This window comes from Carassius gibelio, chromosome B14, assembly GCF_023724105.1.
Source record: "Carassius gibelio isolate Cgi1373 ecotype wild population from Czech Republic chromosome B14, carGib1.2-hapl.c, whole genome shotgun sequence".
In the NCBI taxonomy this organism is placed as follows: Eukaryota; Metazoa; Chordata; class Actinopteri; order Cypriniformes; family Cyprinidae; genus Carassius; species Carassius gibelio.
The window spans coordinates 10,188,650-10,215,248 of record NC_068409.1 but is presented as its reverse complement, the minus strand read 5'-3'; the positions used below and the strand labels follow the sequence as shown (position 1 = coordinate 10,215,248).

The 26,599-nt window shown below is 34.7% G+C and overlaps 1 protein-coding gene across 3 annotated transcripts in view; it reads left to right on the top strand.

The window, feature by feature from the left end:
* LOC127971838 (Kv channel-interacting protein 1) overlaps window positions 1-26,599 on the top strand; it is a 79,955-nt gene that overhangs the window by 20,181 nt on the left and 33,175 nt on the right. For 2 of the 3 annotated variants that reach the window (XR_008156933.1, XM_052575090.1), the window contains exon 1: window positions 13,713-14,056. Coding sequence is in view for 2 of the 3 variants with exons in the window: in XM_052575090.1 (XP_052431050.1) it covers window positions 13,999-14,056 (58 nt within the window). In the remaining variant the exon portion in view is untranslated. Of the gene's footprint in view, window positions 1-5,733; window positions 5,969-13,712; window positions 14,057-26,599 lie in introns of those variants that run through there. The other variant, XM_052575089.1, reaches the window with a different exon arrangement.

Here is a 26,599-nt window from a genome sequence, read left to right as displayed (position 1 = left end):
TATTAATGGCATTAAATATGAATAAGAGTTAGTGACTTCATGAATTCTTAACCTAAAGTGTTTCACTAATACCAGTCTCTTCAGTTACCAAAGCTGCATTTATTTGACAAAAAAAAACAGGAAAGAATGTATTGTGAAATAGAATTACTGTAAAATAATAATTATATAGACTGTTCAAAAGTATGGGGTTGGTATAATTTTGAAAGACGGCAACATCTTTTTGATCAAAAATTCAAGCCTATTGTGAAATATGATTACACTGTAAAATAACAGTTTTCTATTTGAATATATTTTAAAATGTAATTTATTCCTGTGATGCAAAGCTGATTTTCAGCATCATTACTCCAGTCTTCAGTGTCACATGATCCTTCAGAAATCACTCTAATCTGCTGATTTGCTGCCCAACAAACATTTGATTATTATCTATATTGAAAATAGTAATTTTTTTTTATATATTCTAATAGAAAACATCTTTTAAATTGTAAAAATGTATCACATTATTTCAGTTTTTACTGTATTTGTGATCAACCAAATGCTTATGAGACTTACAATAAGAGAGTATTCAGGTTACTTGTGAAAAGGTTTCTTAAAGGGACAGTTCACCCAAAAAATATTTAGGCAATTTTGAGTAAATTATCACTTTAATAGCTTTTTACATAACAATGAATTAAAATCCAATCAGAACACTTTAGTTCACATAATGGCAGGGAAGTTTGTACATTTAAAGTTCATTTTTTATTTTTTCTTCCTTGTACATTCCTCTGTTCACGCCAAAGAAAACACATTTTCAGATATATTGTGACAACTGATGGTTTTAGGTTGTCGTGATGGGCTGTTTCTATAGCGATGGCCTGGGTTTCTTTCTGTGGCGTCGCTCAGAGGAATGACTGATAACACAAACTGTTCCAAGCACCAAACATTTGAACAACCAGAAAGCAGAAAGCAGCGTGTCTGAACGGGCCAGGTTTCCTTCAGTCAGACAGACAGACAGATTGCTCTTCTCTATCCACTCGCTTTCTTTCTGCCTTTCATCTACGTTTAATAACATCCTCTCCGTCTCTGCACTTCTTTCAGTGATGAGGCACTTTGCTTTTGGGAACAGAGGGCTTCAGTTTTCCATTACAGGACTCATAGATAAACAGTGCTGAATATATGTGGGCTCAGCGAGATTATGTGTTGGGTCACGAGAGAGAAAATACACCGCAGGGTTTTTTAGAATACATTTTTTCTCATTATATGCATTAATGCTGCTTTCCGCCACTGAGAATACACTAGAAAAGAAACTATCGGTGTGTATGAAAGTCCACAAAAATATCTCTCTAGAGTGCATTTCTGTAAATAAGGCCATTCCCAAAAACTGTTGAAATATTTATGTTGAATTACGAGTAATTTTATCAGAATAAAACTGCATCTGGACATTTTACATACTGTCGTAGCTGTCGCATCTGGTTATTTTTATTACATTATATTTATAACTGCTCAAAGGTTTCTCAAGGAGCTCAAAATGTACTCACCCTCAGGCCATCCAAGATGTTCATGAATTTGTTCCTTCAAAGGAACAGATTTGGAGAAATGTAGCATTGCAGTACGTCACTTGGTCATCAATGAATCCTCTGCAGTGAATGGGTGCCGTCAGAATGTGAGTCCAAACACCTGATAAAAACGTACATTACAATAATCTACAGGTAATCACACCATTCCAGTCCAGTCCAGTCCAGTCCAGTCCAGAAGTTAATGTCTTGTGATGTCAGTGTTGGGGAGTAACTGCTTACATGTAACAGAATAACGTTATTTAATTACAAAATAAATGCATTTGTGATAAGTTACAGTTACCTTAATTAAATTACAATTACTTCTAAAATATTAATGATTTTTTTCACTCGCATAACTGTTTTGTGTATACGTTTAATTTTTTTAAGATACATTAAAAAAATACATACAAAAGAAACATTACCTATTTCTTCCAAAGGCATTGTTAGATGCCAGTGTTTGGTAAAGATCTGCTTTCAAAAACAGTATCATACTGCAGCTATTAAACTGTTTCTTGTTATGATTTTAAATTTGTATTTAAGCTCAGAATGATCTCAAAGTAAAAAGAGGTGCTAAAGTCTGATTGTGTAGTGGTTGTGCTTTAAAATTCATTTATTATAATCTTAATACAAGTGATGAAGGATTGTGAAAGTCTGACAGTAGGTTAACCCTGCTTACAAAGATGGCAGCCTCACAATGTTATTTTTACACAGATGTTAGTAAGTCTGTTTGTAAAATATGTTGACTTTAGCCATTTTTGTTGCATTATGTGCAAATGGTGACCACTAAAAAATGTGAAAACAGCACTTTTCAAGTTTGCATGCCCGTAATTCAAGAATTATTAAAGATATCTCATTGCCCTTTTAGAGATTGGGGCTTAACAAAGTGATCTTTTGGCATCTCCATTTTTTTAGGCCCTATATGGTCTGTACTCACCTGCATCTCCACCCTACCACCGTCAATACCTGTTTCAATAAATCTGCTGTCTACTAACCTTCTGTTCCCGAGTCTGTTTGTTACACTCTATGAGTGCTATAAATATATATACTTTTTCCAAAGTTTGTATGCCTATAATTCAAGAAGTATTGAAGTTAATTTTCATGGCCCTACATTGCTGCATCTTGAATATTATCTATTTCAGTGGCTGAAAAGCAAATATTGGTCACTTTGTATACAGCTGATACTTAAAGCAGAATGTCTGAAGAATAAGTAGGCCTAATGTTGAAACTAGGAATGCATCGTTTCCCTCTATTAAAACTATATGCACTGAACATGTACTGTACCTGTCGTAGTGCTATAATGCACTGAAATGTCAAGTTAAGGCACATTACTTTTTTCTCAGTAATCTATTCATAAGATTCTATGTTTGAATCCGTTTCAGGGATATTTTGAAGAAGGGATTTTGTTCATTTTGTGTTGTTCAAACACACAATATTGTAGCATGTTTGAATCAAATCCCACACCTATAGGGAAAAGGGGTTGCTTTACCACACATTGCATCAATTAACCAAGATTTGTCTAACCTGGATTAATTATTAGGATTTATTTTTAATTTGGGTTATTGTTATTATTTGCATTGTCAGCAGTGATGACTAGACAAACAAAACCACATTTGGTGGGAAACTGGGTAGAATACAATTGGACATGGAAATGCACCAAGATGTAGGATTGAACCAAAGTCCCCTTTGTTTTCGTTTTTTGATTTGTAATCTGTAATTTATTACATTTCCAAAGTAACCTTCCCAACACTGTGTGACGTTAAAAGCTGTGTTTCTGTAAGAAAAATAATTCCATCATTAAGACGTTTTAACTTTAGATCATCACTTCTGGCCAAGAAATGAGCAAAAATAGTCACAAAATAACACTTCTTTCTGCAAAAATAAAAATAATAATAATAATAATCCATCCATACTTCTAAGTTTCTTACACATAAAAACTGCTGTGGCAGATTCAGTCTCATACTGTTTGCTATTTGTAAAAAGTTGCTGGATAACTATCTTAAACTCTTCTTCTTGAACAGGAGGGGATTTTTGGAGCCTAAAACATACTGTACACAGATGCCTACTTCGAAAATCCACAGTAAATATTTGGCTTTGGCATATATTTCTTATGGCTTGGGATACACTTATCTTACCCTTGTATATTATTTAGGATGGAATGAATGTGAATTTGGATGCAGCCAGGGAAAGATTTCCCTGTGTGATGTGATGTGACACTGAGCTGCAGGTCTGCGTCACACTGCAGGTGTAAAGCTGTGAGCTTAAGACTCATCCTTCGAGATTCCTGCCGTAATTCTGCTCTGATCTGCATACTAACAAAGTCCAGGGGCTGGAAAGTCTCTGGTTGTCCTGGGAATCTCAGCGGTTCTTGCTGTGCCACTGAAAAACTTAAGATTACACAAACTAGACCAATCCAAATCAACAGATACTCGGCATGAGTGTAGTGAACTACATTTCAGTTTATTAGTTTAGCAAATGCTTTTATCCAAAGCAACTTATAAATTAGAAATATGACTGCCTAAATTCACATGTACCCTTTGTGAATCCAGTATGTTCCAGTTTAATTTAACGCTTTTTAGGTTAAATAAATACATAAATACACAACTGACAACTTAAGACTGTTAATAAATAAGCAATACAATAAGCCTGCTATTTTCAATGTTTATATTAATTTAAAATTTATTTGAAATCAAACGTAAATCTTATCAACTTAGTGTTTTAAGCATTTTTTTTTTCTTTATTCTTAAAAGGTTAGTTCACCCGAAAATGAAAATTAGACCATGAATTACTCACCCTCAAGGCATCCTAGGCGAATATGACTTTTTTCTTTCAGATTTCAGTCGGGGTTATAATAAAAATTGTCTTTGATTTTCTAAACTGTTTAATGGGAGTCAGTGAGTGTTGCAGTCCATTGGTCCAAAAGGAGTGAAATAAAACACATCCATCCATAACAAAAAGTGCCTCACATGACTCCGGGAGGTGATTTGCTACAAGAGGCCTTTTTTCACCCGCCAGAGTCATGTAAGGCACTTTTTGTTATGGATGGATGTGTTTTATTTCACTTCTTTTGGACTGACGAACTGCAACACCCACTGACTGCCATTAAAAAAATCATTTGCTTTTGGCAAACAAGGCTTTGCTACATCTTAACCATTTTTAAAAACAATGGTTTGCCGCTAAATGGCAATGATTCTTAACTGATTTCGTTTTATATATTTGTAACATTTCTATAATAAAAAGGAAGAGTTTTTTATTCGCCTGTTTAACCAAGCTATCTATAAAACAAACAATACATTCCTTTTTAGTAACTGTCATTTTACATATTTTAAGGGACAGCTTAAAATTGTATTCAGTAATTTGAACAACAGATATGTTGCACTGTCACAGGCATTTCTTATTCCTAATCATCACTCACTTTCTCACTTATTCATTCATGAAATCTTTGTACAGATAAGACTCATGCTTTGACATTCTTGCTGTAAATCTGATACGATGTCCATAGGCTACTAACTTTGTTTGTTTATTTATTTATTTTTACAGTGCAGTAAAATCTTTTTAGTGTATCTTTTTAGTGGTGTAACTGCAGTAATATTCTTCATCCATGCAATACCTTGGTTTAGAAGAGCAGAGTGTAGAGAAGAGCAGAGGGGCAGAGCATGTAGGAGAGAGGGAGGAGATACGGTAAAGATAATGCATACAGTAATACAGAGCCTTCTTGCCTCAGAGGAAACCGTCCACACACAGCAGCGCTGGAATTGAAACTGTGCTCTGCAGCACAGAGAGACAGAGAGAGAGAGAGCAAGAGAGAGAGAGAGAGAGAGAGAGAGAGAGAAAGGGGGTGGGATAAAAGCCAATGAAATCAGGCTGTGCGTCAGTTTGCAGCTGATCATCACTCTTCATCAGAGGGACTCTGACATTCTTTAATTAATTATTCTCTTCTTTCCTGTCCTTCTTGTACGTATTCTTTAGAGAAGCGAGGACACAAGGTTTTTTTTTTTTTTTTTTTTCAAAGTTGCACTTTTATGAAGTCTTTTCATGGTGTTTCATTGACCGGCTCCTTCATTGATTTTTGTGCATCTTCTGTCTGGGCGGGAACTGAGCTCTCTGGAGACAGATCAGGATTTCACCCTGTAGAAAGCAATCAAACACTTTTCTCAGCTTCCTTTCAGTAGAGTTTTTGGATGTAACTTTTGTTTACTTGCAGCTGATTCTCTAAGGTCCTGGATTTTGGTTCTCCTTGCTGATGGTCCCATTGTACTCCTCTGTTCCTTGACTGTCCGATCTGTTGCTCAGCTGAATATTGGTTGAACTGGTTTGGACTTACCAGCTCACACCAAGTGAAATTGTGAGGATGTCCGGCTGTGCCAGGCGCTGCAAACATGGGTTAGTGAAGTTTGCTTTGTCCGTGAGCAAACTGGTGACGGGAACTCTCATTAAAGGTATGAAAATGTGTACATAATTCACACATAACTCAAGTATGATGGGTTGAATACAGTGGAAAAATTCTAGAAGTCTTTCTATCTAAAAATGTCATGTTTCATTCAGTTTCATTCAATGCTTTGCTTGCCTTATTTGTAAATATTAGTGAAATTTACTATCAGTTTCTGTTTTTAAAACAGTTTCTAAGTAAATCTCACACTGGATGCTTTAGTATGTTCTTTAAAATCAAAGATTAGCTTAGTTATATTAAGAGTATGGCAATAACAGTACAAAAACATCCGATTCAAAACATTTTCAGTGTTAAAATGAAAAGATTATAGAGGCACTATTTGTTCCTCAGATCACTGCACAGATGGATCCTTCTGCAGAACCTTTATAAGCACATTTAATAAAGATCAGACAACCTGATGAACTATTATTTTCTTCAAGAACGCCAAGACCATCCGTGGTTCCTTCAGTAAGAAGCTCATCATAAAGAAAGGCTTTGAGACTATTGATTTATAAGTTCTTGGATTCTCTCAGTATGAATATTGGAGGTGTCTAGAGATCCTGCAGGACATCTGATGAACCCATGTGTGTGATTTACATTTAGATTTACAGTGTAGTTATATTGGCTTTTTGGTGGAAAAAACGGTGACTATTTATGTATGTGTTTCTGAGCCATGACACTCACAGTGAGTGCCATGAGGGAGAAATAGAGGTAATGGTGTTGTTTACAAAAGCAGACGGTGTGTTTTATGTGTGAGCAAAGACCTATGGGGAGCGATCACACATTCAGTGTGTTCTTGAAAGTGGTCTTGTGTATGTGTGTGTGCGCCATGTGTTGTAGTGTTATAATGTAATAGCTTTACTGCTTTGATTTACCATCTGATTGTACTGCCAATTGCCAAACAGAATTAAAAGAAAACACAGAATACAGTACACACACACACACACACACACACACCAAAGACATTAAGTGGTAAAAATGTACAATTAAAATTTGTGAATTTGTTAAAATGAACTAACAAAGAAAAAATATAATTCTAAAGACTTTATTGTTCTGTCATTTTTAAAACCTACTAATACCTTATTAAAATCAGATCTCAGCTCTTAAAGTGATAGGTCACCCAATTATTATTATTTTTTTTTTTTTACTCACCCTCATATCGTTTCAAACCCATAATTTCTTTTTCGTCTTTGGAACACAAATTAAGATATTTCTGATGAAATCAGAGATCTAAGACCCTCCATAGACAGCAATACAACTTAAAGGGTTAGTTCACCCAGATAGCAAATTAATGTAATTAATAACTTACCCTCATGTTGTTTCAAACCCGTGAGACCTCCATTCATCTTCAGAACACAGTTTAAGATATTTTAGATTTAGTCTGAGAGCTCTCAGTCCCTCCATTGAAACTGTGTGTACGGTATACTGTCCATGTCCAGAAAGGTAAGAAAAACATCATCGAAGTAGTCCATGTGACATCAGAGGGTCCGTTAGAATTATCGAAAATACATTTTGGTCCAAAAATAGCAAAAACGACGAATTTACTCAGCATTGTCTTCTCTTCCGTGTCTGTGTGAGAGAGAGTTCAAATCAAAGCAGCCTGGATATCCAGTTCGCAAACGAATCATTCAGTTCACCAAATCAATGGGTGAGTATGGATGTAGTAAGTGTTAAAATGGACAGTCAGCTGGTTTGTTTAGTTGTTTGTTTTCCAATAATGATCGGCTTACTACATGTAATAGCCTATATGGTAGGGTCCTTTAAAAATACCATGGTACATGTTAGTGATAATAATACAAAAAAATAATTTGTGTCGATATTTTGAATTCTTTGAAAAGGCTTTTTACTGAACTCATTATGACTGAAAGATGTAGACTCTCGAACCTGTTCCTGTATCTTTCCCATCTATGTGGCTGAATTCAGTTCTCCTGCTGGTTTTAATGGTTCTCGTTCACTTCGAACAGTTTCACTTTTCAATTTCAGTCTCTCTGATGCATGAAATTCATTCTCCATGGTTTTGCATGTAGCTTGTTTCATGCTTGATAAAGTGCTCTGGGCTCTGTCTTGAACGGGTTTGCTAGCACAGGTCTGGTTTTAAAGTGTGTGTTGGAGCAGTCAGAGGGAAAGCCTGTAATCACACATTACTTACACTCTATTATCTTACCTTTAAACTCACAGCTTGAACTCACTTTGGCTGCCTGTAAATACAGCAGGAGGCTGATTACTCGCAAATGCAGTAATATTTCTAGGTTATACCGCCATCTACTGGATACATACAACAATCTTATACTGTAAGATTAGCCACATACTTCTATACATAGTTTCAATGTATACATCTGTAAGACAAAGGCCAAAATAATTCACACTGGATTACAATATGAAATAAGAATTGTGTGCTGAATCCATAATGAATTCTGTAAGTACATGCTGTATTTTATTAAATCCCTATATTAACTGCCAGAACTGTCAGATCATAAGCACGCACAAGATGAATATTTCTGCGGTTTATAAATATGACTGCAGTTTTTGTAAAGAAAAAGTCTTGTTTAATTGTTTTAAGATGCGTCTGTTTCTGAGATGTGCATGTAAACTACATGTTATTTGCGTGTTGATAATAGTCTTGTGTGTTGTTGGCGTTGAAATCGCAGACTGTAATTCGTGAGTCTACCGCTGGGTGGCAGCAGTGCGCTTTTCTTTAGCTCTCTGTGAGACTGACTGTGATGCTCGCTTTTAAACACTAGAGGGCGAAAAAGTACCTCTTTATTTTCAATTACATGCAAATTAAACATGACATCTGTCTGATAAGACGTTCCTCTTGTTCTGTAGGCCTGTATGAGAGTATTGATGGATAGTAGGCCTACTGTCACAACATGGTTTTTTTTCTCTCTTATTTTTTTCCCTTGACGCTTCATCTGCTTTTTTTTCAGTAATCATAAAAGACTTTTTAAATCATCGTTCAAAAGCATTTTTTTCTGATGAGACGGGGTTATTTGTATTCACCGAGTCAGATTTAAAATGCTGTTGTACATCGTTTTATCTCTGGCCTGCAGGGAGTGCTTGTCTTTGAAATTAAAACTCTAATTTGTCATCATTAATGTGATTAATTAAAATTTGCTGTCAGGGAGGGTGTACATTTTCCTCTCATGGGATCTAGATAGACGCCTTGTCCAAATACCCACACTTACAGTCTTTGCACTTGAAATATGACGTATTTCCTGTATTTGGCCCAAGTGTGGATGAAGACCACAAGTGTGTCTAGAACTGCTCATAACCTGATGGGATACACTTACAAGGTTGTAAAAATGCATGCTTTGTTTTGAAATTATAAATACTTTGCATTTTGAAATCGACTTCTAAATATATGTCCAGTAGTCCCTATAACATGGTACAATTGAATTTGTGGTGTGTCTAAGGGATAACATTTTGTGCAAAATAAATATCACCACTACTCTCATCTTTGCACCAGTAAAATGTGCAACACTTTGTTTTTCTGAATCATATGCAATATCTAATTATTATTAATATGTCACTTACATTGGAAAGGTTTTTGTGACTTCTCACGAGATCTCGGCAAAAAGTAAAAAAAAAAAAGTCATGATTTATTCCAAAACACGATGCATGAAGCCTTGAATAGGGCTCCTGAGCGGTATTAGAGACAGTGTGGATTTAGTGAGCATTAAGGGAACTGCGCTTTGGCATTTTTAAGAACTGGGACAGTCTTTAAGTAGCCTAGACTACAAGTGTGGGTATCTGGATGAGGCAATATTTTTTACAATATATTTTCATTAGGGTCGCAGAAGTTTTCAGTGTTTCCCAAAATAATGATTTACTTGCTGCTCAGTAAGTGATTCAGATGTTGATTGAGTCTCATGTCCAATGGATTCAATTCAGCAAGTGATTCGTCAGGTTGATTCAAACCGCTATTTTCTTTTTCTTTTCCAAGTATTCGTTAAAATAGCGAGTTCATAAAGTATGGAACCCTGCACATGACATGCAAGAAAAAGTAAACCAATTGTGAGCACGATTTACTAATTCGTTCCCTCGATGTACTAAAACATGCACACAATTTACTAATTTGTTCTCTCGATTCATAAATTGTGTGCACAATTTAGCAAATCGAGGGAACGGAGAAGTAAATCATGCGCACAATTTAGAAATCGAGAGAACGAAATAGTAAATCATACACACGATTTAGCCCTACAATTTTTTTTTTCCTGTATGCCATATGTGGAGCTCTGTACATAAGTGTCTTTTATTCTAGAATCAGACTACACTGCTTGTGCTAATGATTTTGATTCACCAAAAATAACCAACTAGGAGCTATTTGTTTGCAAGTCAGACTACTGTGATCACAACAATGTATAGCCTAGGCCTCGTAAGCGTTGATAGCAGACGTACATCACAGAGACGTCTATTTGAGTCTGCATTCACATCTGCTAGACATATTTTGCTCATCTTTAATACATCTATAGAACATTTTCTATCAGATGTTAGATAGACGTCTATTAGATGTTTATGATTGAGAATGTATGTTAAACTGTCAGATGTTTGTACACAGCAGACACTTTCCACATCAATTGATCAACCCTCTTCATGGGTTTCATTAACTAAAAGAAACGTTTGTTAGTGAATCATATATTTGTTCATATATAATGCCACTTCTAAATAATTCAACTGTGCATGAACAGAACTGGGTTTGAATTTAGCTCCACTGTTGTATATGATGAGATGAATTATGAGACTGTATGCGTATTTGAGTTTCCACAAATTCTCTGTAGTGTCATTTGTAGGTGCATTTTGTGTGAGAATGTGTTTTGTGAAGTTGTGTGGTACATTCATAGCATAGCTTGACAAGACACACACACACACACACACACACACACACACACACACACACACACACACACACACAGCAGCCCTCAGGACAGACTGTGTCCCTCTGAAACATTCATTTCCAAAATATCAATGATTCATTTTGAATTAAATATATATTATAGGGCATAGAATAAAGCTCATATCTGCCTCATTCCATAAGACGTCCGACAGATGATCGTAGAGTCACAGAGCCTCATCTCTACTCATCTCTACTCATAAGAAACAGTATTGTATTGTCATGAATATGATTCTTCAAAAGACCATTGTATGCAAAGGGAAAAAAATAATATCCTTTAGGAAAGTAATAACACACCTCATTTCAAGGCACATGAGATTGAGTTATACAGTTTGAGTTGTGGTTGGTCTAAATCACTAACCTTGAGTAGAAGCAATAGTTGATGTTTGATGCTCTTAAACACCACTAATTATGCTCTATTTAAAGGATATATAGAGCTGTGCAAAGCAGACAAGCTGCTCTTAAGTGTATCATTTTGTTTTTCATTTTAAACTGTTCTATCCACAGTCTTTCTGTGCTGATGATCTGTAGACAGTAGCATTAGTGTCTGAGATTGTTGTCGTCTTTTTAAGTTGAGCTCCGTTTTCTTCAGTCAGTCAAGCAATCAATCTTTTTCATGCTTTGTTCCTATTGTTCTGTCTCAGCCTTAGACAGATCCTTCATGCATCGCTTGATGCACATTGCACAAAATGGCCTCAGTCTCAGTGTCAGAGATGTCAGTCTCAATGTTGTGTTTACTGTACAAACAGCATTTTTGAGGAACAAGAACCAGTCACTAGATTTGACAACATTTAAATCGGATGTGTTTGTGACACGTAGAAGTCTTGCTACTTATTAGTACATCTACACATTTTTAAGGAGGCCTATTATGCCCCTTTTTACAAAATGTAGGTTTCAGATGTCCCCAGAATGTGTCTGTGAGGTATCAGCTCAAAATACCCCACATATTTTAAAATATAAATTATTTTAAAATGGCCGATTTTGAGTGGAAGCAGAAAGACGCTGTTTTCGTGCACGTCTCTTTAAATGCAAATGAGCTGCTGCTCCCCGCCCCCTTTCCCAGAATAGAGGAATTTAGAGGAAGCATTTATATAATCCTGTTAATGCACTTGAAGAATGCTCAATCGATTCATCAATTGAATCGAATTTAATTGTGAATCGATTTGAATTTAATAATTTAAAATTTTTGATCTTTCTGATCATTGTGAATTTGCAAAAATCGTTCTAGAGGTGAATCAAAAACCTATGAATCGTGAATCGAATCAATTCTAACCAAAGATTTACAGCCCCTAATAATGGCCCTTTCCCAAATGGCAGCCTTAACCCTCACAATCTTCCTCTGAATCTGCACTTTCATGACTTAATGCTGCTTTGACGGTCGGGTAGAAGTCTGCTGGGGAGCTCGCCCCAGTGTGGGCTCGGCAGAAGTGTGGATCGAGGGCGCAAAACGGCTGCAAACACACAGAAAACGATGGAGAACACAACACGACTTGAGTTGTAATTTTTTTGTTATTTTGGTGCTATTATGCACATCATAATAAATAATTTTAATTATTTTATTTTAATTAATTTAATTTTGACTTTTAGAAGTGTGTGGAATCAACCTCGGCTCTCTCGTGTGTTGAGGAAACAATGTATCGACTGAACAAGTGCGCACCCTAGTGCGTGTTGCTTGCACATTCACGGGAACCGCACCACAGTTCGGGAGCAACCAAACTCAGACCACGTTCTCCAGATAGTCTCGGGTTCGGTACCCCTGTGCGCACCCGGGTCCGATGACAGCGTTTACATTAGCGATTTTTCATGCGAACCGTGCCGCGTTCTGCACTAAACTGCGAAAGCCCATCAAATGTTCCATTTGGGACAGGGCCAATGAGGTAACAAGATGGGCGGGGTCGGACAATAAAGAGAGCACATTGCACAAACAAGCACATGTGCTCACACAAAAAACACAGTGTCCTCTGGTGGTGAAAGTTTTTATTTTATTTAAAAAAGCAACTACAATTTAAATGGTTTCAAGAAGTATAAAGATAAATCAATAAATTATCATGGGTATTTTTTAAAATCATTTATTAAAAAGAAATTTGTGCATTTTCGTGCAGTTTTTTTGTGGACAACTAAGGCAATATACTGCAGGCAAAAAAAAAAAATTCATACTCTGGTTAATTCTAAGATTTGGGGATATTTGGCTTTTCATAAAATGTAACATCCAACAGTAAACATCTTTGTTTTATTACCCTATCTACAGTATTTGCATCTGTACTTTTTAAATTATAATACATCTTTCAATGTATATCTATTTTCTCAACAACAACAACAACAAAAAAAACCTTCCTATCTATTTGCTAGTTTTTACAGAAGTGCTTGTTCATATATAATTTTATTCCAAAAGATGGTATTTTCTGATTTATGGAGTGATAAAAATAAATTCTACATCCCCTTTGTAAATATATGTCAACAAAACCAATCATATCAAATTTCTGTTTTGGAAATGTATGCAAATGTGTGCATATTTAATTTAAAAATCTGCATATTTTAACATCCATTTCATAAAACCTGTAATGCATTCCAATTATCTTAATGCACTGTGATTAATCAATCAAATACCGGTTGTCATATTTACCCTTTTCACCTTTGCTGTCTTGCCTTAAAAAAGCAAATTGCTGGTAAAGCTTCGTGTTGAGCCCTGTGAAATGAGTGGATAATGAGAGATGGATTTTCTGAAGTGTTTTCAATTTTATCTAGAAGGTTGGGCTGCCGTTTCTGCTTTCAGATGACGACACACACACACACACACACCAGGATCGCTCGCTCACTTCCTCTGTTCTTTATTCCTCTGCCAGAGTGTTTCTGTCTCCTGAGGTTTTTCTCATTCCCTGGTTGTCATCCTCTTCCTTTTTGGCATTAACTCTCTCTCGCTCTCTTTATATTTGTCTCCAGGGTGGGAGGACGAGAGACAGAGAGAGAGAGAGAGAGAGATTTGGACAGAAAGAGAGAAAGATTAATATGCATTGATGAAGGGGGATAGAGAGAGGAAGGAGCTACAATTTAAGTGCAGACACACACACGCTGAACTCAAACGCACGTTTCGCTCTCATCTGACCGCGGAGCTGTCTCATGCTACAGGTGCGTAACGGAGGACAGCAGTTATGGGTCTCGTCATGGGAGCGTTCTCCATGCAGGGCAAACAGGTGGACTATCACCCAGGTAAGAGCATGTCTCTGCGTTTTATGAATGAAACAGCTAGATTTATTTATTTATTATTTTTCTGGAGAAAATTTGTTTTATTTTGCACAGGGAAAACTTGCATTGTTAAGTGGTTCCTAAATGTTTTCAGGGTTTTTTAGCATGTTCCTATGCAGTTGCTAGGGGTTTCTCTGTGGTTGCTAGGTGGTTGTTTATTGTCTGCAGTGAAAAGCATCTCTGTGATCTTCTGGACTGTAGATATGACTTAGGTTTTGCTTTCCATGTGTAATTTTTTATTTATTTTTTTGCCTGTTTTTTGGTCCAGCGGATGAAAATGGTGCGCTTGATCACTCGGATTGAAGAAAAATATGGTGTCTAAACAATCGGCACTAAATTAAAGTAAATTTCACATTTAATCATAAAGAAACAGTAAGGTACTGGCTGAAATACATTTTGAAGAAGAAAGAAAGAAATGCTATTTTCTTGTATAATGTACTCCAACAATGTTTTACTTACAACTTCGAAAAATCCTTTCTTTATAGTTTTGTAGAGATTTGATCAGATCACTAAGGTTGAGAGTGATGCTCAACAAGTCAAACTGCACTAATAAGCATTTGTCGTATGCTGTATGCAATGTCGCTGGTTTAATGAAATGCTCTAGAATATGACGTTCCCTTAGTACACTAAGTGCATTGACCTTTATAAACAAATCTGAAAGAGCCAGAAATGCTTTTATGTGTTTAGCTCGTAGGAGTGTGTTTGTGTCTCTTCAGGTAAAACAAAGGCAGATCCTATCGTATGTGTGTGAGCGGCGTTCACTCACAGATCTCTCTCTCTTCGCGCTTTCTCTCGATGTTCCCGGATGAGACGTTGTGTAAATACACAATGAGCCTGGCGGTCTATAAAAGGTTATGGTATTCACTCTAGCATTAAATCAGCTTCTCTGTGTGTGGCTTTATGACAATCAGGAAGTATGTTCGGTTTGTGTGACGGCTGGGTTTAGGGGCAGGCCATTCACAGCGGGACACAGATCTGGGTAGTGTCTGATTACATATAATCTGGATTACGTTTCGGATTTTATGAACCCCAGTTTGGTACACAATATAAAGTGTAATGTGCTTTATGACGATAATTCCAACGAATGGTTTATATTTTCTTTCTCTTTGTATTTTTATATCAATGTGGTACAAAATTATCCTATTTAAATCAATGCGATTAACGAGTTAGGTCAAAAGTAGACTAAGAGTAGTCGGATTATGTTACCTAAAATTGTAATGGCTTTTAATGCAGACATCATAAGTATGGCAATACTTCAATACTTCAAGTCATTAGTCATAATTTTAAACATAATAGATCCTTGCGTTTCTATCCACTGTTGAATGAAAAAAGACCATACACATTTCACACAGCAAATAGCGGAGCTAAAAGAGTAAAACAAACATCGAAAGGTCAGATGTAATGTTTTGTTCTGATATAATAGTTCATAGTCTGCTGCACTTATTTCAGAGTTTGGGATTGAAAACCGTAATTGTCAGTTGTGACCTTTTAAATGGTCTTTTACATACAATCGCAGACTGAATCTGGCTGAATAATGTCTGTATGAACAGGTAAAGTCAGTCCTCACCCCCACCCATTGACCATATCATATCTATATGTCCTGAACGTTTCAGGTATGGTCTCTTTGCTTGTATAATGTGATCTGTTGGTCACTAAGTGTGTTAACTAGCAGTTTGTGTCCAGGACCGCATTAGCATTCAGATCACTAGCTGCTGTGCTTTTGTATCGGTATCCAGACTCACAGAGGTCTGTGCTGTGGGGTTACAGGTCTCCTCTACTAATAACTAATGGCTGAATTAGCTTTCATGAATAAGTAAATTCTAGATTACTATCTGTCTGTGTAAATCATACTAATGAAGCACTTCTGGCCCAGGGCTTCATGGGAGATTGGATCCGTTTGTTCACATTCCTTTAAATAGAGTGGAAGTATTTCAGTGAGCTACAGTGTGTGTGTGTGTGCGTGTGCGTGTGTGTGTGCGTGTGTGTGTGTGTGTGTGGGCTACTTCTTATCTTCAATCCACACAGACAAAGGCACTTCGCTGCGTTTGCTTTAGCCCTCTGATGCGTCTATAATTAAACCAACAAAGGAATATAATATTTCCTAATATTTCACTTTGCTTGAATAATGCGAATGTTGTACTTGGCAACATTGCAACGTGATGAATTTTGAGCTATACTTCTGTCCACAACAATAGAAAATAACATGAAACATTTCAGAGACTGGATAGGCAGGTTCAGTGTTTGTTATCACGAATAAAAAATAATTCAAATGAAAAGTGTTTATCAGTAACTGATGCAATGTTAACTTATAAGAGAAAAAATATGTTAAATTGAAATGATGAATAATTTATTGCTATTGTATGAATAAAATATAACTAACTAATAATTTTTAAATAGCTCTAGTTACAAGTATTTTGTAATTACAAGTACTGAATCAGTTTCTAGCAAGCTCTGTCTGTGGTGTGGATGTAACATAATGCGAATGGTTAAAAATCAATGTAGTGGAGAAGCATCAGATATTAACACTGTAACACATGATTTTTAATAAGATTTTTGCTGTATTTTCACTCCCACTGGAGCAAAACACCAGCTCTGACAATCTCATCTCAGTGTATCAGCAGATCGGTGTCTGAAATAGATGCCCGAAGGCCAAAATGAACACCTGCCAAATGCTAAATTAAAGTCAAAATGTATTTTGGCAGGTAAAACAACAGTTGGATGAGGACTTTATTACAAAATGCAACATTATGTGTTTTCAACTAAATTATAGTAACTATTGTTTGACCTTCAGTAATTAGAATTAATGACTTAAGAATGGGATTATTTAAATGAGTGACATGTTTTTTTTTCCTGTTACACAGAACATCTGCTTTTAGATTGGATTTAGAGAGCTTTGTAAAAGTTCCTTTAAAGCTGCGGTAGGGAACTTTTGATGCTCTAGCGGTTAATAAACAGAACTGCTTGCATCTGGCGGAAGAACATCGTAGCCGGAACTACTTCTCTCTGTTTATGTCTATGAAGAATCACAAAGGTACTGGGTTACTCCGCCGCGGTACCCCCGAAGCAATCTAAAATAGATTCATGGTGTACTCGCTTATTATATACATTTTTCTACATTTTGAACACAAACAAAGTTACGGGCCGCAGCTCTGATTGGTTGTTTCTTACCGGGAGCGATGGAGTTTCTGCAAATGGCAATAGGACACTGGGAGGAGCCAGAGGAGCTTGATTTTTTCACAGATTATCTGTCTCATATTCTACTGTCAGGACATAATGACAGGTTTAACAAATATGTACAAAATATTTTTTTACAAAAGTTCCCTACAGCACCTTTAAGAACCAATCTAGAAGGATATTAAGCTCTTTATTAAAATCTTTAATACAGTTTGAGTGTTTTAAAAAATCTGATGTTGTAGAAAACAGTCTGTGTTTCTGTTCTAGATGCTTCTGTCCAGAGCGAGCGGTGAACATCTGAAAAACACACAGGAGCTGTGTATATTACACGGCTGTTTCACGGCCTGTTGAACAAACAGGTTGTGGGCAGATTAAATGTCTCTGAATTCTCTCAATGTCTCTCTCTCGCTCAGTCTTCCAGCTGTATGAGTTGAAATGGCCCTGGAACAGCAGACATTACAGATGATTCATTCATTACATAAAGACGTGCGGCTCTTCACTGAGACCTCCACAGAGAGAGAGAGAGAGAGAGAGAGGGAAATCAGGTCAGGTTACCAAGAAAAAATGAAACCAGTGGGTGATGAGGAGACAGAACTACACATCCGCTTTCTTTCTTTCTCATGCGTTTCTGCGTTTCCATTTCTCTGCCTCGCAACAATACAAATGTCACCTCGTACCACATTAATATCAGCGCTTACAGGGCTTTAAACTTATAAATCAGCTTCATAACATAAAAGCACTGTGCTAAAATGTCATTTTGATATGTACACTAAAAAAGTAGACGTGGATTTACTTTACTAGCAAATTCTTTATGAAAATTGTTTCTGAGTTCACAAATAATTTCTAAGAAATGGCAAATAACACATTGAAGTGGAAAGACTGGAATGGTGTTTTATATCTACTATACTTCATACTGTTATTTATCATTTTACAGGGAATGTTGATCAATAATATTGTATTATCAATAATAATAATAATAATAATGAAAATAATAATAATTCTGATCATTTTAAGTGTAATTCTTTTTTTTAGTAGTAGTAGTAGTCATAATACTATTTCAAATAAAATAAAAACAACAAAAATGCATTTAAATAATAAAATGTATTCTTTTTTATATTTTATACTATTATTGTTGTTATTATTATTATTTTATATTATTATGTATCTAAAAACCTGCTTTAAAATTATTTTTTTGTTTACAATTTAATTTCCTTGAAAAATAATTATTGTAATTGCTAGTAAATTTCACATACATTTTATACAGTGAGTGTACTATAGGGAATGATTACCATGTACATTTATTCTAGTATTTGCATGCAAAAAACACCATAATACTACTTTTGCACATGCCCAGAATCTCCATGCTGCATGTTTATGTTAATACCACGGTATATGTTACTTTTCTTGTATGCAAATGCAGAGTTTGGGATCTGCTTTATTCCGGCTGGAGGAAATGCCCAGAGCAGAGGAGCAGTGAAGCAGGAGGAGATGTGAGATGTGAGATGTTGGCATCAGTCTGTGGCCGGCCGCCAGCGCTGTGTGACTTCAGCTGTGGAAAATGAATATCACGGGCTAATTGTTATTTGTAATATGTCAGTATGAGCAAAGCGAGACGCCAAGCATATCAGAGTAGTTAGGCTGGCCTTAGTGAGGTCTTTATTAGAAGAGTCGTGGAAAAAATTCAGACGTTCTGCTTTTTATCAGATTTTAATGTCAGCCATTTGGCACTTTTATGAGCCATGGGAGCAGAGAGAGAGAAGTGATTAATGTCTCGAACCAGATTACAACTCAATTCACCTGAGTTTAATGACTAAAATTTATTCTTTTTTTCACGGGAAAAGTTTTTCTTGAATTCTGTTTTGTGATGAGTTGGATTCTGTTATTAGTTGTTCTAATAGTTATATTAATAGTAGTACTAATATTATATAAAAAAAAATATTACTATTATTATTATTATATTAAGTTTAAATGAATAAAAATGTCTGTTAATAATAAAAATTCAATACATTTAAATGCAATATTTATTCTTATATATAATTATTTATTATTATAGGTAATCGATGCTATTGTTGTTCATTAATGAGAAAAAATCAATGGACATTTAAATTATTAATAATATTTACTTATTATTTGAATGCAATAATTGATGTTAATACAATAATAACAAGATTATTACATTTAAATATAATCATATATAAATTTTTTGTATTTATAAAATAATAATTTGTAATTGTTTAAATAGTTTCATTTTAAATGTAATTGCTGCTGCTGTTAAAATTAAATGAATACAAAATATTATTAACATTTATATTATTATTATTACATTTTAAATATAATTCAATTAATTTTTTTAAATGTATTTAATTTTGAATTAAATTTTATTGATTTTATTATTAGAACTCATGATTATATTAAATGCCTTTAAAAAACTGGCAAAATACTTTTCAATCTGTAATTATTTACAGTCGATGGTATAATTAAGTATTTCTGTCCAAGCATTTTATGGACAAAACCCTAATAATGGCTTAATCAACACATTATATGAGCCTGTGTGAGGTAACCGGGCTGTTGGGCGAATGCTCCCCCCCCAAAAAATAGCAATTGATTATGTATTTTTTAACTATATATTTTATTTACTAAATCTATTCTTATTTTGAGTATTTAATTACATTTTACGATGTAATGACGATGTTTGTTTAAAATAATAATAGTTTCTGCTCTGATTGGGAAAAATGATCACCATTTAGGGATAGTCCACCGAAATGAAGTGATTTAATTTTGTTCCAAACCTGTATACTTTCTGCAGAAGACAGACTATTGACAGTCAGTGGAGTCCAGTATTGTTTGAACACAGTGTTTTTCAAAATACAGTATCTTTTGTTTCATAGAAGAAACATACAATATGGAACAACATGAGGGCGATTGCATTTTCAGTTTTAAGTTAACTGTTTCTTCAAGGCATGTCAGAGCACATGCCTCACCTGCTATACACAAGTAATGTTTCTATTCATGTTCTCCAACACGCATTGTTTCCTTCAATCTGTTTGACTGACATCAACAACCTTTCGATCAAAACACGTCCTGCCTTTTCTCCTCCTTTCTGTCAGCGACCTTGTAATATCACTCTATAGCCAATTCCCCTTCCACTGGGATGGGGGGACGTTATTTGGGTCATTCCTCTCTCTCTCATCCCTCATCTTGCATTTCCATCTCCGTTTCCGTCTTTATTAAACCGCTGCTGGGTGTAAAACATCAAACACTCAGAGCATGTCTGGAGACAAACATATTTCTTTCTTTTTCTGTTGAATGTAAGAGAAGGAGAGAAACTGCAGGGACGGGGGAGATATCTATGTCCTGATTACTTCAATGCATGATTTAATAAATCCAAATCATGATTTCCTTCTGCAGTGGAAGTGTTTCATTCAGATTTGTTCGTTTGAAGTTTTGAATCATCTTTTCATGAAGCTTCACCTCTCAGTCGATGGATCATGTTGCATAAATCCTTGTGAACAAACGTCCATCCCTTGAAAATCCATCTGGTTTCTTAACTACAGTTTCAATTATTTAAAAAAAAAATTATACAGTATGCCTCTCTGGGAATGCTTGATTCTCATTAGTCGATTCTGTGGTTAAATATTTGTTTTTCAAGGCATAAGATTTTCTTTGTAGCTGTGCGAGTTTCATGTGTCATGTATCATCCCAGATTTTTTCCCTCGTAAAATAATTTACTCAATATTTCAAATTTTAATAAATGCATACATTTACTGTAATTTATTTAAATTAATTCAGATTATTTAAATGTTCATTTTTACTGTCATTTTTAATTAGTTTGAATTTAATTGAAATTTATTTTTAAATAAAGATTCTTTATTTTTAAGTAAGACTAAATTTTTTTTGTATGACTCTAAATTATTTTAGTTCAACAACAAATAGAAATTGTATAATTTAGAAAGCAATAAAAACAATTTATTGAGTGTTGGTTATTGAAGTAAAAAAATATTAATTGAATTTAAGTTTGTCCTTAAGTTTTGGATTTTTATCCCTAAAAAAAAAAATTTTCCTCACAAAGAATTTTAACTCAATATTTAGTTTGTTGTATTATTAATATTTTGTTTTATTTAAAAGAATTTAATTTATTTTTATTTAATTAAATTTAAAATAGTTTGTTCAAATAGTTCAAATTATTATGTTTATTATTAATTGATTTAAAATTATGTTAATTTTAATACATTTTATGTCATTATTTCATTTATATATATAATTTAATTATTTTTAAGTAAACAGTAAAGCTTGCACAAATACAGGTTTTTCACTAGTAGGCCAATGATCCAGAAACGTAGCTAATTGATCGGGTCACACAATATATTGAGCAACATTAGCAGTCTTTGCTGTTACTGCGTTATGAGAGTGTATGGGAGTGAAGAAAAAAGGTGTGAGCTGTTGGTGGGAAATGTGGTAATTGCCGGATTCCTGCTGCTCGTGTGGTCAGAAATGTCCCGCTCGCCTCTGTTTTGTGATCCAGGTCTGTGTAATGAGCAGGTTGTTAGCGCTGAACGATGCTTAGTGGATTACTTTATCAGGGTTTATTTTAAAGACTCTCAGAAATCTCAGAAGTGTGCAAGTCTTTATATACTGCATAATCATGTTTAATAATAGTGTATGAAATGGTATGCATTGATTGAAATTGGTATTCGAACACATCCCAATAAAATTCTTCATCCACCCTCTGCTTGGGTTCAGACTTGTTATATAGAAGCAGATGTATGTAATGTGTATATAATCTTTATTAGTCCTGTGCTTTGACCTCATGATGAAACAAGAGCAGCTTTGGGTAATTATATAATAACTAATGACGGTGTCATTTCAAGTCCATGGAATGCTAATGTATCAGCAGGAAGGTGCCGCTCCTAACATTTACACTGACGTTCATGCCAGACGTTTCCTCAACAAATGATCAGTCATAAGAAAACACATCTGGTATCTCCTTACCCTTTAACTGGCTACTGATCTAGAACACATTAACAGCAACAGAATGTGTATCGAATGTGTATTTGTAATCAATATTTGTCTCAGGTCATCCAACATCTTGGTGGAATCTTTCCTGTAATGTTGAGTTTTAATGGTTCATGAATGATTATGCTATGCTGCATTGAGTTTTTGACCTAAAGATTGAAGGAACAGTTCACCCAAAAATGAGTATTTATTAGGTAATCCAAGATATAGATGAGTTTGTTATTTCATGGGAACAGATTTGCTTGCTCACCAATATATCCTCTGCAGTGAATGGGAGCCGGATGAATGATGTTACTGTTTGGTCTCTCATTCTGACGGCACCCATTCACTGCAGAGGATCCACTGGTGAGAAAGTGATGTAATGGTAAATGTCTCCAAAAGTTTTTTTTATTTTCAGCAAATTTACACTTTTGGGTGAACTATTTGTTTAATGCTGAGGACCTGTTGAAGAAGCCTTCAAAGTGTGAGAAAAATAGCCAAATCACATTTACTCCAAAATCAAGTAAAATAAATAAATAAATAAATAAATAACTTTTAAATAATTTCATAAAGAAAATTAAATATATTTTTGATTATGAATTTACTTTTACATTGTAACATTTTTATTTTATAAATCACAATGCTATTCACATTATTGTCATTTGAATTTGAGTTGAAACTTCTACAATGATGTATGAATATTTTGAAATTAAAATTTTTAGTTAAAATAATACACACTGTATATATAAAATTTTATTTATTGTAATAGTAATTTTAGGGGAATTTAAAAGTTATTTATTATTTAAATATATGTATTTTTTTTAATTCACAAATATTTCTTGTACTAAATTATCTAAATTATCATTGTGTCAAATCTTTACTAATTAATTAATGTAATTATATTTCTTTATTGTAATAGGAATTTTAAGAAGAATGAATTTGTAATTAAAATGTCAAACATATTTTTTTGATTCTAAGTTGTCATTGATATAAAAAATATTGTTAAAAATCCATTCATTTTACTGTATTGGGAATTTTAGGATAAATCTTCTTAATTTTCATTAAAATAAAAAAAAAAAAAAAAAAAAAAAAAAAAAAAAAAAACTTTTGGGGCAGTGTCCTTTGTTGTCATTAAAAAACACCTGACAAAAAAAAATCTTTCAAGATCTAAATAATGAATTGTCCCAGAGAGTTTAAATGCTTCATTTTATAAAATATCACATCATACCTTTTAGTTAAATAAATAAATAAAATAAAAATCTCATAAAAGATTGTCGGCTGTAAATATGACCCAGACATGTTTCTGTGAGACTCACTCGGAGAGAAAAAAGATGAACAAGTGTGTGTGTGTGTGTGTGTTTGAGAGAGAGAGATAAAGAGAGAGAGAGAGGGAGGGGTAAAAGTAGGCAGAAAGAGAGCAGTTGGAGGCAGAAGAGTTAGAATCACAGAAGACAGAATGAAGGTTGGACAGAGAAAGAGAGTGAGCAAGTGAGAGGAAAACACACGTGATAGACAGACACACACACACACACACACACACGCTTGTTTCCACGGTGACAGCATGGGGGCGGTTGTTGGCACATTGACCTTGCAGACGAGACAGCGCCGACCGTCAAGTGGTAAGACATCAGCTCTGTCTGTCAGTCTGGACTGAGAGCTTGAGCTAGATCAGACTCAGACTGAATGCATGCTTGAATAACATGCACAAATGTGTGTGTTTGCCAATGCATTCTTGAGTTGCATGGATGGTTGCATGTGTGTGAGTGTTTTCAGCAATTAGATGACTCACACACACCCTCGCAAAACTGTGCAACAAGTGACGTTTGACTGACAACAGCGTCACAGCTGCGTGTTTCTGCTCTGTAATAAAGCCCCCACACACAAACACATGCATTATGTGACTCATGAGGCTTTGAGAGGATTATTTATAGTGTGAAGTGAGTTAACAGGTTGCAGAAGCAAAGAGAGTGTCTGGTGTATGTGTGTGTGTGTGTGTGTGTGTTTGTTGTCAGGTCCTCCATGCATATGTTTTCAAAACATGCTCCTGTTATTTATCACTCCGCTCACACATGCACTCCGTTCCCGCCTGTTACCTTGGAAGCGCTGTTGTCATGGTAACATGGTGATGGCAGTTTGGCGAGTGTTCAGGTCCCGACCCGTCGCTCATGTCCCAAAAGCTGAGAGACAGATCAAACAATAGTAAACCACATTTAGTCTCAGATTTCTTTTAGGTGAACATTTTTCTACATTTTTTTGTAAATTATTCTCTGAATTTTAAATTGTTGCATTTTATTTTAATTTTCCATTTTTAATTGATATTTTAATAATACATTTTTAAACATTTTAATTAGTATAGCTTTCTCCATGAAACTATAGAATCTGTCATGTCTTAAAAAAAAAAAGCAAATCCAAAACTGGTTGTTTACATATTTAATTGTTTATTTATAATTTATTTAGGGTAAAAGGGATTTTAGGGGATATGTGCTTAATTGCCATTAAAATTTATTTTATATATAATTTATGCAATATATTATTTAATATTTGATTTTAATATTTTAGTATTTTAATATTGTGATAATTAATAATATCGTATAATAATAAAATAATCTAATAGTGTTCCTGTAGCTCAACTGGTAACGCATTGCGTTAGCAAGCAAGCAAGTGCAAGGTTGGGGGTTCGATTCCCCGGGAACACATGAGAAGTAAAAATTGATAGCATAAATGCACTGTGAGTCCCTTTGGATAAAAGGGTCTGTTAAAAGCATAAATTTAAAATAATAAAAAAATATTATAAGTAATATTGGAATTTCTATTTATTTATTTATTCATTTAATTTTTGTCAGAGAGCTGATTTCTTGTGGCATTGCTGTTTGGTCAATATCTTACAGTAAAAGCCTGTTTGCAAAGCATGCGCCAAAGTGGCAATTAATTTACCCAAGAATCCACAGTGAAATGTACTGAACAAACAATTGATGTGCTGCTTAAACATCCAGAATAGTTAAAAATAAAAGGAGTAAGATCCTTTGGAATGTAATATTATTTATAGTCCAGTGATCCTAAAGCTGTTTTCTCCCCTCCCATTTCACTGACACTCCAGTGGGCGGGGCCAAAGATGTGATGATGTAGAAGTAGGTATCGACCTGATTCTTCAGAGGCGGGCTTTCGTTGCACTATTACATCATAATGTGACAAACTCTGAAACAAGCAAGTATGCTTCACACGACCTCAGAAGAGAAGCCAGAATACTTGAATCACCATCTAGTGTCTGGATGCAGTACAGGTCATAAACCCCGCCCTCTCCATGTAAACAAAAGGGACATGAGCCAGACTAAATAAACAAATAACACTTCAAATAGATTTATTGCAAAGATGGTTTTGTTGTTTTAGGTGGTTCTTGTCACACTTACATGTTAAATTTTTCAAGTTTGCTTTTAGTTATTTATTTGATGCTATAAAAACGAGATATGATGTCATGATTGTGTGTTTGCGAATGGATCTGCGACAGTTTGATACGCAGCTGTAATTTTCAATAGTGGAAGGAAGTATAGATGTTGTCCATTATTATTATTATTGTTCACAGTTTATGGAACAAGTCATTTTCTGATTTAAATAAAAGCTGTCAAACATCATCAAACATCAAGGAAAATGTAATTTCTCAGTTCATGACCTCTTTAAAACTTAAAACTTAGTAGTATAAATAAAATAAATGTAATTGTCCTAAATAATTCAATGCTTCACCTTTGCAAAAATCTTAAAATAAGCATGGCATTAAATCACAAACAAACAAACCAATCGAAAACTGATCATTTGCATATCTAAGAGCTGGAGTGACACATTACTTTTATTCATAATAAGCAGCTTCAGTGGAGCAAAATTGGGCAGGGCATCAGGATATGAAGTTACCTATATACAGTGATCCATAAATGATGAACCCTGTTAAGATCACACTCGTTCGCTTTCCTCTCTTGTTCTTTGGTGTGAAATCTTAGTCTAGGCCTGTAAATTAATGAGTTCTTGAGCCGCAGGTTTGCCAGTGACTCCGTTTATTAATTAATAACTGCTAATGGGCCGTCTGAAGCATGTTGCACAAAAATAGGAAGATATATTTCAAAACTGTCTGGTTTCAGGCTGGAATAATGTGCCATCAATCAAGTCAGAAATACTGATTATGATTTTAAGGTACACGAATGACCAAATGAAAATGTATTTATAAGTGGGAAACTAAATTGTATTGACAGCTTGATGAGCTGTAAAATAACATATTAGTTTGAAATGTAGTGGAAAGCAAATTTAAGTGAAACATTTTAAGGGAAAATCATATTAATGTTGTATTTGAATAAT